The sequence below is a fragment of the Callorhinus ursinus genome, unplaced genomic scaffold (genome assembly GCF_003265705.2).
Source record: "Callorhinus ursinus isolate GAN/ISIS: 27379988/994484 unplaced genomic scaffold, GSC_fseal_2.0 scaffold5, whole genome shotgun sequence".
Lineage (NCBI taxonomy): Eukaryota > Metazoa > Chordata > Mammalia > Carnivora > Otariidae > Callorhinus > Callorhinus ursinus.
Window position 1 is genome coordinate 80,160,790 of NW_027397067.1, and position 13,745 is coordinate 80,174,534.

General features: G+C 45.3%; 1 protein-coding gene across 3 annotated transcripts in view; it reads right to left on the reverse strand.

Annotated features, from left to right (window-relative positions):
- Positions 1-1,598: 1,598 nt before the first annotated feature.
- The window catches only part of AGO2 (argonaute RISC catalytic component 2), a 109,976-nt gene continuing 97,829 nt past the window's right edge, over positions 1,599-13,745 (reverse strand). For all 3 annotated transcript variants that reach the window (XM_025871179.2, XM_073893254.1, XM_073893253.1), the window contains one exon: positions 1,599-13,716. In XM_025871179.2, the coding sequence (XP_025726964.1) occupies positions 13,608-13,716 (109 nt within the window). In that variant the 3' untranslated portion in view covers positions 1,599-13,607. The remainder of the gene's footprint in view (positions 13,717-13,745) is intronic.

Below are 13,745 nucleotides of genomic sequence, written 5' to 3' on the forward strand. Positions count from 1 at the left end.
ATCCTCCCATAACTTGTAAAGTGTCTGTGTTTTACAAAGAAGGGGATGGAAGCCCAGGCTAAGGAACTAGTCCAGGACACACCTAGGAGGTGGTGGAATTGGGATTCAAACTGCAGACCACATTCTTCACTGGACCATGCAGCTTAAAAAAAAAAAAAACAAAACAAAACAAAAAACACTTTCTCCCCACTCCGTGTGGGGTACATTCTTAACTTGGCCATTAAGAACCTTCACACTGATCTGACTCTACTTTGTATCCTATAGTTTTCCTAGGGGAACCTTCCATTCCTCCTGGTATGAGCTCCTCATCCTCTATGGAGCATAAACACCCTCTAGTCAAGCAGCTTTCTCTTCTGAAGCTTTTTCCTAATTCACCTAACACCATCATACAGGTTTTTTTAATTTATTTTAGAGAGAGCGCACAAGCAGGGGGAGGGGCAGAGGGAGAGAGAAACCCAAGCAGACTCCATGATGAGCGAGAAGCCCGTCTCAGCGCTCAAGCTCACTACCCTGAGAGCACGACCTGAGCTGAACCCAAGAGTCGGATGCCCAACCGACCGAGCCACCCAGGCACCCCACCATCATACAGTTTCATTTAATTAAACAGCAAGAATGTCACAAGGTGAGTCTGTATGTATTAAGTAAAGAGATTAGAGATCTCTCATCATTTTCTTCTCTCTTCCAGCTTCAGCTAGCATGTCCCAGGGGCCAATGGCACAGAGGTGCTATTTGGTTTTAGATACCAAGTAAGCAAGAAGTACAGGGTCCTGGATGTCTAAGCGAGGGGTGGGGTGGGGAGAACTTCATCTTGATTTTGTTAGAAAAAACAAGACTAGAACAAAATATACCAGAAGTTTTAAGAATAATTACCTATCAGTGCTGTGATTATAATTTAAAATTTCATCTTCATGTTCATCTGAATTGTCAACATTTTCTATAATTAATACATATTCTTAAAAATAAAAAAATAGCTTTCACCAAGAACAAAGTCTTGGCCTGCTTTAGCGACAATGTCCATTTGGCATCCTAGGATTTTCAGCCATTTTTTGGCTTCCTTACGTCCAACCCTTCTTTCCCAACAAGCACGTACTCTTTACAGTGCAGACAGTGGAGGTCACGGACAGCCCAGAGTGGGGTCACCAGGGGTTGCAGAGCGGTAGCAGTACGTGTAACCCCAGCCCGGGCAGAGGGAGTCGCGACCCACCAGGATGCGAACCCTGGATGTGGTCAGCTCGGAGTCCTCCCACACAACACGGACCTCAGGGCAGGGCTCGCACTGCACTTGACTGGGGCTTAGTTGAACAGCTTTTTACTTCCTCCTTTCTCGTGGCTGCTAGAGTAGAAACACCCCACTCCTCCTAGATACCAGTTTTATTTTTCTAATCATTCCTGCGGTTTTCATCCCCAAACCCGAATTCTCAGGGACTAGTGCCCACCTCTTCTGAATACACTGTTCAAGGAATAGGTCCAATACTTGCAGACTAGGCCTCTAGACATCCGTCATGGAAGGCAGGCTCCCCCCTCTGAAACCTGGAATCTTAACTTGTGCAGAAGGAAGTGCCCAAATCTGCGAGTAATTGAAGATCTTTGGGAGAGGCAGCTGTAAATATGAGGAATTTTATTTTATTTTTTGCTGACATACTATGAGGCAAAACAAAATTGACACCATACAAAATAACTTTATAAAATATCATTCACATCATATTTTATCAGATTTACAGCATTCTGTGCATGTTAAGGGTTATGTAGGAGGTGAAAAAACACTATGCCAAACTTTTAGTATTAGTTTATATACACACAGTAAGAAACAAAACAAGTTAACTGTTAGGTTTTCCATGAATTTATTGCAAAAATAGTGCAAACTACGTAACCTAGTAAAGCTGTAAAACAAACTCGAAAGGACCCAGCTAAGCTTAAACACGACAATAGATGCTCAGTGTCTCAGCCTTTAGCTCTCTTCACCAGTTTATCTTTTGTCAATCCAGACCACTCCCCATCTGCTGGGTGAGGGTGAGTGCTGGGGATGGAGAAACGCGAAGACTGGCTCTTTCGGAGACCAGAGCCGTCCGGCTGCCTGAGGCCAGGGATTCCTTTGGGATCATGCTACTTACTCAATGGCAATTCTGTGAGGTCTGTGTTGAAAACATTCAGATGCCATCATGTCTAAGTCCGACCTTAGGAGGAAGTTCTCCAAACCTCTTGATGACATGGAGAAAAGAATTAAGAAAGCAGCATGAACAGAAAGGACTGGGAACATTATTGTCTGCTTGCACACACGGTACCCTTTTTCTCAGATATATTTGGGTAAAGTAGTATTCTACTGGTGGGCAACCTTTGAACCAGATACTGGAGTTAAAAAGACAAAAACAAAGGATACTGTGTCCTGACAAGAGTAACTTTAAAATTTCTTTCAACAGTCTAGTGGGGTCCAAAAAGCATAGATCTAAAAACAAAATAATAAGAGCAAAACAATGCTACATATAAAAGCTAAAGAAATAAAATGCAGCATATTCAGGTTCTTTTTCTTGAGGTACCTATATAAATTTAATCACCTGCCCCAAAGTACTCTTGTTAGGTCAAAGAACAAAATGCTGACTGGTGAGCCAATTGCGGGGCACTCATCACTACTGAGAAAGTGCAACAATGCTGATCTGTATATGCAGCATACTAACTGGGGAGCGACTCTTTACAAAATAGAGCTGAAGTACTGACCTGATGGACGCTTAACAATGAAAACACTTAACTAGAATCATTCCACTTTTTTTCGAGATCCTGCAGCAAAAAGCCTCCCAAATCAACTTTCAAAAGTTTTGCCACTAAGGAATGTTGGTCCTCTTGTAAAATTCAGAGATCTCTTTAAAATAGTAAAACTATATACTACAGGAAAGAGCCCTACTTTTTATTTCTTATTGGTATAAAATCAAATTCTTAAGACTCCAAAATATTGTTACCTCCAAAGAATTGAGTTAAAAAAGATCACCATAGTAGGAAAAGTCTAGAATTGTAAACTGCCAAATATAAAAGCATGGAAAATCATCAATCTCCTACCTTAGTTTCTCACCTGCCAGAAAGCTTGCCTAACTCATGGCGACCCCGGGCCTGCTGCTGAGTGCAGGCCTCCCCTCCTCTCCAGCCGGCCCCCCGCACCCCCCTTCCCCTGGCCGCCCGTGGGTGCCAGCACCTGCACCAGGATGGACAACAGTCCACTGGCTGCACGGGAAACAAACACACTATGCCAGAGGAGAAGGGGGGCACGGATGGCCAAACAAGTCACAGGAAGAGTGCGCGTGAGCTGTTCGTGGCTGCCTCTTCATTGGCACAGAAAATGAAGAGAGAGCTGTCGGTATATGCATAGAAGAGTTTGGAATTTGTTTGTAAAATGTTAATTTGCTCTTGGACATTTTTTTCTTTTCTTTTCACAAGAGGGCAGTTGGGATTTCAATAGACGTGACTAGTTGGCTGGGGGTAATCTATCAAATTCCATGGCCAATTGGGCTTTTCTCCCCACCTGCAATAGAAAATACTCCATTTCATATGGATTTCTTTCAATGCATTAGGATTCAACACAAAAGGCACAAAATAAATAAAAATTTATTAAATAAACGGAAATTATGGTTTCAAGCTTTGTGTGGAGTTGTATCTTGCTGTTTGGTTACTTTTTCCAATTTGACAGACTTAGTAAATAGCACCCAACTGTTTAACTGAGGTAGATCCACATTGTAAAGAAAGCTGGGTCCCCTCCATTTTATGTCTAAATTTAAGATGCTTTTACAAAAACAAAAATCCATATAATCCTATGCAGAAGCGATGGCAGGTGGCACTACCTGAAGAAAGCTTAGAATGTGAGCAGGTTAGCAAGTAAGACTGATGCCCAAATCATACTCTCCATCAGCCATAAATAAATCTCAGACTGGAGGGAAAAAAACCAAACCTTTAAAAGTAACCCTGAAAAAGTCTCTAGACTTTCAGAAGAGGTCTTCTTGACTGACTGCCACCAAAATGCACAATGGTCCATTTTCATCAAGCAATGGCAACGGCCCAGCCAGACGAGAGAGAGAGAGAGAGAGAGAGAGAGAGAGAGAGAGAGCAAGAGATCTGGATCACTGATAGTTTCCCTTGTAACTCTGGAGAAAAGACTGGTAGAATTATGATATAGCATCTTGATCTGAACAGTTTAAACTCACTGCCTAATATTTTTGCATACTCTGAAACTTACAATTTTAACATCTGATTAAGGCTTGAGTTACAGTGGCATTACCACCTAGCATCATGCAAGCATTGGACATCCTCAACACACAGGGAATGGCATGAGACGAGAGACAAGGACGTGAAGCCTCAGAAGTGTATTTAGCAGGTACTATAATTTTATAACGAATTTTACAATTCATGTCGCAAATGAGAAACTATACAGAGAGGCCAATGTATATAAATACTAGTTTATACAGGAACTTTGAATTTACAAAACAGCACTGCACGGTTTCTCTACCACAAGCACAAGACGCCGTCGCAAGAGACCGGCCTCACAGCTCCGGACGGGTCCGCAGGCGGCATGCACGGGACCGCCTGATGGGCACCCCTGTAGCTGCTCAGCTTCTTAGAAAACAGTAAACTTTCAATGGTCACAATACGGTTTGATTCAAAATATCTTCTAAAATGTTTTATTGTGGGGGAAATTAAGAAGGGGCAAGCAAGATCTACCTATGGAACTTCTGAATTCATTTTTGGTTCTTTTTCAATTATTTTATAAAAATAAAATAAAACTAGAAAAGTTGATAAAACTCAGGGTTAAAAGCCCTCAATACGTATTAGGTAAGTAATCTGCAGTGTACCAGAGGTAAGACAAATCTGCATGTAGACACTACATTCTTTTCTTGTATTTAATGAGTTAGCCACTCTGCTGCACAGAAACTTACAATTATGCTCTTAAAACTTTTTAAAAAGTAAAAACTCACTTGCCTCTACGGTTATAAAATATGAATTCATACCTTAAACAACTACATTAAAATCCACTATCAAACTCAGGACTCAAATTTCAATTTAGTGCTAAAACTACATACTTTCAGGATTTCGGTCACATGTATATTTGGCCTTGAAGAGGAACCAAAATTAGTAACATATCCTCCCCTCTGCAGCCAGTGCCTCTGCCGAGGGAAAGACCTTTGCCTTTCAAAATGGACAGTTCAGTAGAAGGAAGGGCCAAGAGGAGCCGCCAAGAATGAGTTTCTATGCATTTTAAAAATAAATAACATTGGATTATTTCCCCCACTTAAAAGCAATAAAATCATCATCCCTTGACAGGGTAAGGTGTTTTTTTGTTTTGTTTTGTTTTGTTTTTTAATTAGACCATCAGCCAAGAAACTGCTCAGTACCTGGCTTAGAAAAGATAAGAGATAAAAAATGCGTTTTAGGCATGTCAAAACTGGGAGTCCTCTATGCACAGCTCACCCGTCAGCAGCTTCCCCGCACACACAGAACAGAGCGGCACGAACAGAAGCACCCCCGAATAAGGACACAGTAGGACTGAGTAGCACCTTATGTCTGAGGACTTCACACGCAATTCACAGACACACGATTCCAATTCCTCTTCTTAAAACCTAGTTCCAGGACACCAAATATGCTTGGTGAGTGACTCTGAGGACAAAGCCACCAGGTTCTGCCGATGGCCACGGTCAGTGCCTGACTGAGAGATGGATCTGACGCGGATTTCCTGGAACCCCCCCAGCGGACGTGGACTTGGGAAGGAAGTCCTGTGACCACGAGAACCTCACGTTTTCCGACATGAGGCAGTGCGCGCAGGCATCACAGTTTACCGAGTCAGGAGCTGAGGAGCAGACGCAGCTTCAAAGGCAGAAGGTCAATGACTGACTTGTGGAATGGTACAGGCTTACTTCCCAATAAAAACACAGCCCCAACATGATTCCGAAAGGACACTGAGGACCAGACTTTAAAGGCACAGAGGCTGAGACTGGGTCTTCCAGAACACGCTCAGTCTGGTACCGATGGAGACCAGAGGAAGGCCTGGTGCCGCCTGCTCCCAGGGTCTGAGGGACCTGCCCTCTCCCCCCGCCCCGAGATTGTTCCCATAGTCTCTCTAGAGTTCCAAGGAGCCTCGGCTCCCCAACACAAGCACTTAGTTCTGCCAAGTGATGCCAAGGAGCCAAGCAGTCAGCCTGCATCGCACCCCCAACCTGTGTGGGGGGTGTTCTTGGGATCAACTCATGGTTTTAATGACCTTGATTCGGAAGGTACTTAATGGAGGACGGCCTCAACATCTAGGTTCCTGGAGACACTTGGGGGGGGAAGAGTTAATATTTGGTGTTTTAGCTTTAACTCTGAACTACTTAAATCCAAGGAGGTTGTAAATAGAAGATAATTCAGCCTCCTCCCACCCCCCAAAAAGGGGATGGGAGCGAGGTGAGGATTCAACTCTTCAGTCATACCACCAAGGGCATTTAAAGATGCTAACACATCTAAATGTTTCACATCGACCAATAAGAGAAAAGTGTTAACAAAAGCACCAGTAATCTTCAGTTCCCTCTTTTCAAATAATTTCTCATGAATGCAAAGATGGTGGGAGAGGCCCACCCCAGGATTCTGGAGACATGTATGCAAAAAGCTGAGGGGTAGGTCTGAGTTCAACAGTTCACATTACGGAATCAAGGAGAGGGCCACTGTGCAATGTCCCCCGAAACACCCTGAATGGGATTCTGGTTGAAAATGAGGCCAACCCAGAGCACCCAAGCAGTTCCAGAAGCAGGTCAGCAGATGTTGTGGGTACTCACCCTAAACATCCATGCATCTTGGGGTGGGCTGTATCTACAAAACAGTGTAATCGCAGAAGTACAAAACATTCTTAGAAAGACTGCAAAGGACACTTAGCTCTTTCAGAATTAAAGCACGCCATGAGGCATGAAAAGCATCAAAACCCAAAACAATAGCGCTAAAGGCAAAACCTTCCCGGTAACGTCATACTTGGAACCTCTCTGGGCCAACGTCAGTGTCTGATGAACATCCAGTGAGGGAGCAGAGCAACCTCCACACACCCAGACATCTGGGACTGCAAAACCACCTGCCTGCCCCTCAAGAATTTAAGCGCAAACCAACGGAGGTGTTTTGGAGCAAGTTCGAACCTTCCAAAGATGAGAGAACGTAGAGAACCTAAGGACGAGATGTGAAGAAGGCAGAGGGTGACACCGACGGACCCACACACAGTGTGTGGGCAAAGGACATTCTGACAGTGAAGTGGCTGATCACAAGGAGGGGTACCCCGAGCCGGAGCAATCTCTCTCGGGGCAGACTGCCTGTAAGTTAGCATCAGAGGACCCAGGGTGCCGGCAGCGGGAGCTCCTACTTCAATGCTGGCTGTGGACCCCACGTTCCTTTCCAACAAAGGGCCTTGGACTCGAACAGAACATTTTGCTTTTAAACCGCAGATCATGTTTAAGTAGGACGTGATGGTAACTCAAGGTTCCAAAGTCAAAGGTCAACTATAACTGCGTGTTTTTTTGAAACCATACAGCCACTTTAGATGCATTATTTAGAGAGTTGGTGTTCCAGCACCTTCGTGATTTTACAGAGTGTATAAAAAGGGAGAAGAGTGCAGAGGGAGCCATTTCCAACCCATTCATGAGTAAAACAGAGAAGAAAGTGCTTTCTTACAGCAAACAGGAAAGTGAAAAGCCGGGACAGCAGGCTGTCAAGGATCCCCCACCCCTGGCCCTGCGTGGAGATGCCCCCGCCAGCCTGTGAGGACGGCACGGGAAGCTTTTCCATTTTCTGCCCGCTGGCTGCCTAGAACCCTCCATTATTGAGGTGGGCAGCCCTGAGGAGTCCCCGGTCTGCCTCTGATACCCCCGAAAGGCGAGAAGGGGACTGCCCACGGGTCACAGTATGGCACACACGTTTTCAAGCCAGAACTGAAGAGAGAGAGATGTTCGCCATTCAGTTTATTCAGGCAACATTTTGGCTATTTTCAGTGTGGATAGCTAGGCTTAAGAGCAAGCTTGAACCTATTGAGAATTCAGAGGTAGCCTTTATCTGCATTTATTTCTTTTTAAACTAAAAGGTATTTAGAAACCACCTTCTGTAGTGATTTGGCTAAGCCAATACATTCACTTTAGACAATAAAATGGCAAAACGTAACCAACAAAGCATTAGGGAGGGCACCAGGATGGCGTCGAACACACACTCATGACCGGTTCAGGTCTAAAAGCTCCTGTGTGTGTCCGATACTGGGTAGCCTGACCACAAACAATTACACACTGTGGGCTGGAGCACATACTTCTAATCTAGCAATACCACAAGGTATAAAGGAACAGCACTGGATTTCAGGTCTCTCTAGCATCTATGTATGTATGGGATAAGCCGCAAATGACACTTTTGACACCACAGTGATCTCATGTCTTCAGAACGATGGCTGACCAGACAGAAGCGCGGGGGGCCCCTCACTAGCGGTCTGTTCACACTGGCCACACAGGGGCTTCCTATCCAGACCGTCAGATGCTGGATGGGACCAGAAGAAAATGCGTCAAGGAGCCACGGGAAAACAACAAGGAATTAAACAGACCCAAAAAGCGTTCAAAGGCTTTAGAATGAATCCTCTTAAAAGCAAATCTTCAGACCTCAAGGGGAGAGCGGACTCTCCTTTCAACAGACTGCAAACTTCCTTTCTGAGAAACAAGAACACGAGGCTCGTTTGTCCTTCATGAATGGTCAACAGACATGCGGCTACGGAGGCAGAGTGGAGCCCACGCGGCTCTAACACATAATACTGGAAACATGGCAGTCCCTACAACAGAGTGATGTGTTGTGTTCAGATCATTTTTGCTAACCTAAATCTATTTACAATCGTTTCAAACAAGTACAGCAGATGCAAAGTTGGACATAATAAAAAGGAAGTTGTCAAAAAATCAGTGCAATTATTTTGAGTTGAAAATTTTCCTTACAAAAGAGTCAGCATGTGTGTGTCACACAGAGTTACACGTGCACCATGTCTACACTGAGCACGCGTCACTGCAGCCGAGCCTGCAGGCAGGGCGGCTAGAGAGAATCTTCTTGGTTACTTTGGGGAAGGGTTTAAAATATAAATAAAATATTTGCATTCTGAAAGTGAGGCGCACAAACACTGAGGAAGTTTCTGTTTATTGTACATTCCTTTCTCATGAGCGTGAGAGATGAGTCAAAGAGAGGTCACAGGGAGATTTCTATGGCTTGTCTGGGCCACTGGGATTGTCCACTGTCTGGATTATGTCAACTTCTAAAGCTCCTCCTAATGGAACTGCCTTAGGTGTGGAAAATGCCCATGAAAAATCCTTTTAACTGTCCACCAGATCAAAGTCCCGTTGAAGGAGTACATCCAGATCCTGACGGCTCCATGAAACAAGCCAAGTGCTTCCATGACGACGAGCAACTGAGAGAAGCCGTCCCAGCCCCCAGGCCCCCCAGACACAGTCTGGGTCCCAACTACTGCAGGACGCTTGGCTGGTCTACCCTTAACATATTGTATCAAATATATAATTTGACTGAAAAACCGCCTTGTAAAAATAAAATTTAAATCACCCTGCAGATCAATGTAAAATTACATTGCTGCATATATAAGAAAAACAATTCATCCAGAAAAATTACATTTGTGGCTTTCAAAAATAAATCATCCGGCAAACTTGCAGGTAAACATTAGGCAATTTATAAAAGTTGGGGAAAATAATTTCTATCATATCCATCAGGTACCACATGCACTGGGATATCCACATCGGCCAAATCGAACCAGAGCAGAAAGAAAAAAAAATAAATAGCAACATTTGCATTTAACGACAATAAAAATAACATATAATATAACATCAGTAAAAGCACAACCCCCCCCCCCCCCCGCTGTAGGAACTGAACTCCAACTGTCTTTTCCAACGAGCACTCTGTGACCAGGGGTAAACATCAGTAATAGCAGTGACCTCGGCCAACCTCCCAGAGCACGGACATCACTCTGCTCCTGCCGCGTCCCTCTCGGGCCAGCCTGCTCAGTGGCCAGGGGTCACCTGTGTCTCTAGAGAGCAAACATTCATCCAAGGGAGTGTGAGAACACTACCGAAAAGCAATGTCACCTTAAAAAGTAAAAGCAGACCCTACAATATTGTATCAAAAGTGTATATGGGAAGACTTCTCAAAACCAAAACCAAAACCAAACAATCCCTTTCTAAAAGCACAGGTGTGCCCAGTTTTACAAAAATGTATCGGAACTAGGGAAGTCTGAGCTTGGAGAACACAGGCAGGATGGCATCTCAGCATCAGCAAAGGGCACCTCCAAGACGCGGCAGCCGTCCTCGGCTCCCCTGGGCTTCCTTCATTGCTCTGACACTAGGGTGATGGGAGGGTGGACAGAATGTACAGTGGTGAAGGGGTGGGAATAGTCCTTCTTCTTAAAGTGAACATTTTAAAATCTACTAGGAAGAGTACCAGTATAAGAATCTGCTCGGGAGACCTCTTTTAAAGAGACGAGATAAATCCCAGTTTTTCTTTTAAATGAATCCAGATTTCTACATCATAATTTTCACATTCAGTTTGCTTAAAGCAAGGCACACCTTACTTAACAGTGGGGTAGGGCAAAGCCAGCGCGCAGACGCCTCTCAAATCTGCAAGGGCCCCAGGCCTCGGGCAACCAAGCGCAGGCGGAGGACGGAGCTACCTGGGGAGCCTGAGCCCTCTTGGGGCCACGCAGGCCGAGGTAGCCCTTGGGGTGGGAGCAAGCGCAGTGAGAGACGGGCAAGGGCCCCTTTTGGCTTCCACGGGAACTGGGCTCAGACTTAGTCTACTGCACTTTGAGGTTTTACGCTGTCTCAAAATTTATCCTAATAATGGGGGGACCGGTAGAAATTTGGGAAAACAATTATTTACCTGAGAAATTGTAACTACAGCCATTTGAATTCTGAATCATCAGATGCGTACAAAGGTATGCAGCTAACCGAGCTGGAGACGTTTGGTCTATTAATGCTTTTAGTATTAAAAGTTTTATAAAACAAGCATAGGGCTATAAAAAGTACCCTTCTCAAAGTACTCTGGCCCATTAAAATTAAAACCTTTCCTTCAAAATGATAAAAAAAATTTCAGATCTAATTTTCCGCCAGCCTGCAATCTTTCCTGGGTGTTGGCTTCACGAGCATCTGCCTGTGATGCCAAACGGCCCCTCCCCGCTGGGCCCTCATGCTCAGGGGAGAGGGCTCCTCAGAAACCTCTGGATCAGGGGTCCTCAGACTTGAGGCAGCCCTGGAGCCCCGGCTGATGGCATCAAATACAGACGTCCAGCCCCAGCCCCGGAGACCCGGGGTCAGGAGTCTGCATTTTTACCAAGCACCACCACCAGCCCGACCACCCGGACCCTGTTGCGGGGAGTAAAAACACACCTTTGAGACACATGGTTCTAGATGATCCTAAAAATGGCTGAAAACTAACCTAATTTCAGATTTCAAAAGTGTATTAGTGAAAAGACTCCCCCCCCCCTTAGCTGGAATGCTCCCGGTAATTTAAGCCAAGAGTGTATTGGTGTCCTTCTGAAAGAGGAGAAAGTGCCACTTGCCAATAAAACAACAGGGAATTGCAACATTTCTTAGAGCAGAGGCTTCTGTTCGTTTAAAAAGACCAAAAAAAAAAAAAAAAAAAAGAAAAAGAAAAAGAAAAAAACCCCAACCAAATAAAAAAACAAACCCAGAAACAAAAGATACAGCAAGGAGAGGCTAATGCCATTAATAAGACACCCACATGCACACACAGACACACACACGCACATCACTCTGAGTATATATCTTCACAAATAATAGTCACCCCTTTGTCATCGCCACCAAAATCTCGGCCAAGTGTCCATCACAGCTCCGCCCGCGGTTTCCTGCCCCTCCAGCACCCCAGAGCCGGCAGACAAGAAGACAGGGGTGGGCGCTTTCTCCAGCACGAGGCGCCCCGTCGGGACCCTCGCCCCACCGCAGTGCCAGAGGTAAATGTCAGGCTGGGCTTGGGGAGGGCCGTCAGCAGGGAGAGGGAAACCGACAGAGCACAAAGCAGCACTAGGGGAAGGCGCGGCTCCTTCCCGGAATCTCTACACTGAACATGGATTTTTTTTTTTTTTTTTTAATTGTCTGCAAGGACAAACAGCCCACTTAGCACAAACAGAGTCGTCCGCTGTTACCCCTTTTCAAGTTGTCCATGGTATCACACTTAGTGCCATGGTTTCTAGATGGGCAAACCCACGTCTGGGGCCCTGAATGCAAATCCCTTCTGCTGGCCTTGCAAGCCAGCCACCTCCGAGGGCCGGGGCTTGCTGCAGACCACCAGCTCTCCGCGCGTTTCAGTGCATAGATCCTACGAAACTCGTCTAACAGAACCATACACACAGAGAGGTACACTCTGACACATGGACTTGTTTCCCAGGAATGGAAGAATAAATACATTCCGTTTGTGCTTAATCGGCTGAGCAACACGCGGGGACAGGAGGTGGGGCGGCGGCGGCGTGGGGCCACCGTGCCCGCGCTCAGTCCTCCTGCAGGTACAGGCTACGCAATGTACACGGGGGAAGGCAGGTGGCGGTCACATTGACTCAAGTGCATACTCCTGTACGTCAGCACTGAGAACCACAGGAGGTGGTCCAGTCACCAGGCTCCCAAACACTCGTGATATGCTAAACAGATCACAATAAGCACCCCGTAGTCAATAAAATGAAAAACAGCATCTATCTATCACATTAATACTGCAAACCAGATATATATATTTTTTCTCTTACATTAAAGACATAACAGTGAAAAAGGATTGTACTGTATTTATCACCACAGACCCGTATTCTTTAGAAACTTTGGAAAATAAATGTCACAGTCCTATAGGACAAATCTTATGATTAGACTGTCGGCATACTGTCTTTTTTCTTTTTTTAAATAAATTTTTATTAAAATGGCACTTGTCTGCCAATCGCTCTGGACCTATAAATGTTGTAAACACACACGGCCCATCTTCTGCCCCCGCTCCTTATTTCGAGCTGAGTGAAAGGCGGGCAGTGGCGGTTCCAGACGCCGGTGGGCGCCTCGGCGGGCCACCTGCCCTCGGTCTCGAAGAGCTGGCGCCAGCCCTGTCAGGGGCACACTAGTACCGCTCTGACATAAACTTTAGTGACCACCTCAGAATGCTCAAGGCTTTAAAACCACAGCTGTGCTCTGTGTTGCTTTCACCTCTCTGAAAACGTTCACAGCTAGTTTGAGCCCACCAATTCCATAGAGAATCATGTGTTAAAAACAAGTAAATTGAATGACCAAATAAATTAAAAATGTTTTAAAGCCCTGAGTTCATAGACTGGTTTTAGGAGATTTTTAGGAAACACGGGACTCTATTTTAATAAGCAGCTTATAGATTTTGGCAAACCATATTTCCTACGACAATGGGGTCTCATACAGGTCTGCAGTTCAAAATCCAAGTTTGAAATCTGGGACGGAAGGCATTCTGGAAAATGGAGAATCTACTAAAATCAATGACGTCTCATGTTCAATGCTGGCTGTCACGGAAGGGCTGGGCATCTGTTGGTCTGAGTGTAGCTGGTCTCATGTGAATCCAACTCGGTACACAATCGTAAACACTAAAACATGTCAAGCAAAGTACATGGTGCGCAGGGTGTCCTGATGAACCTGGACTGCCTTTGCCAACGCTTGGTGGTCTCGTCCATTACTCTGCCCGGAGGTATGGCTTCCTTCAGCGCTGTGGGGACGGGAGGAGAGAGAGAGGAG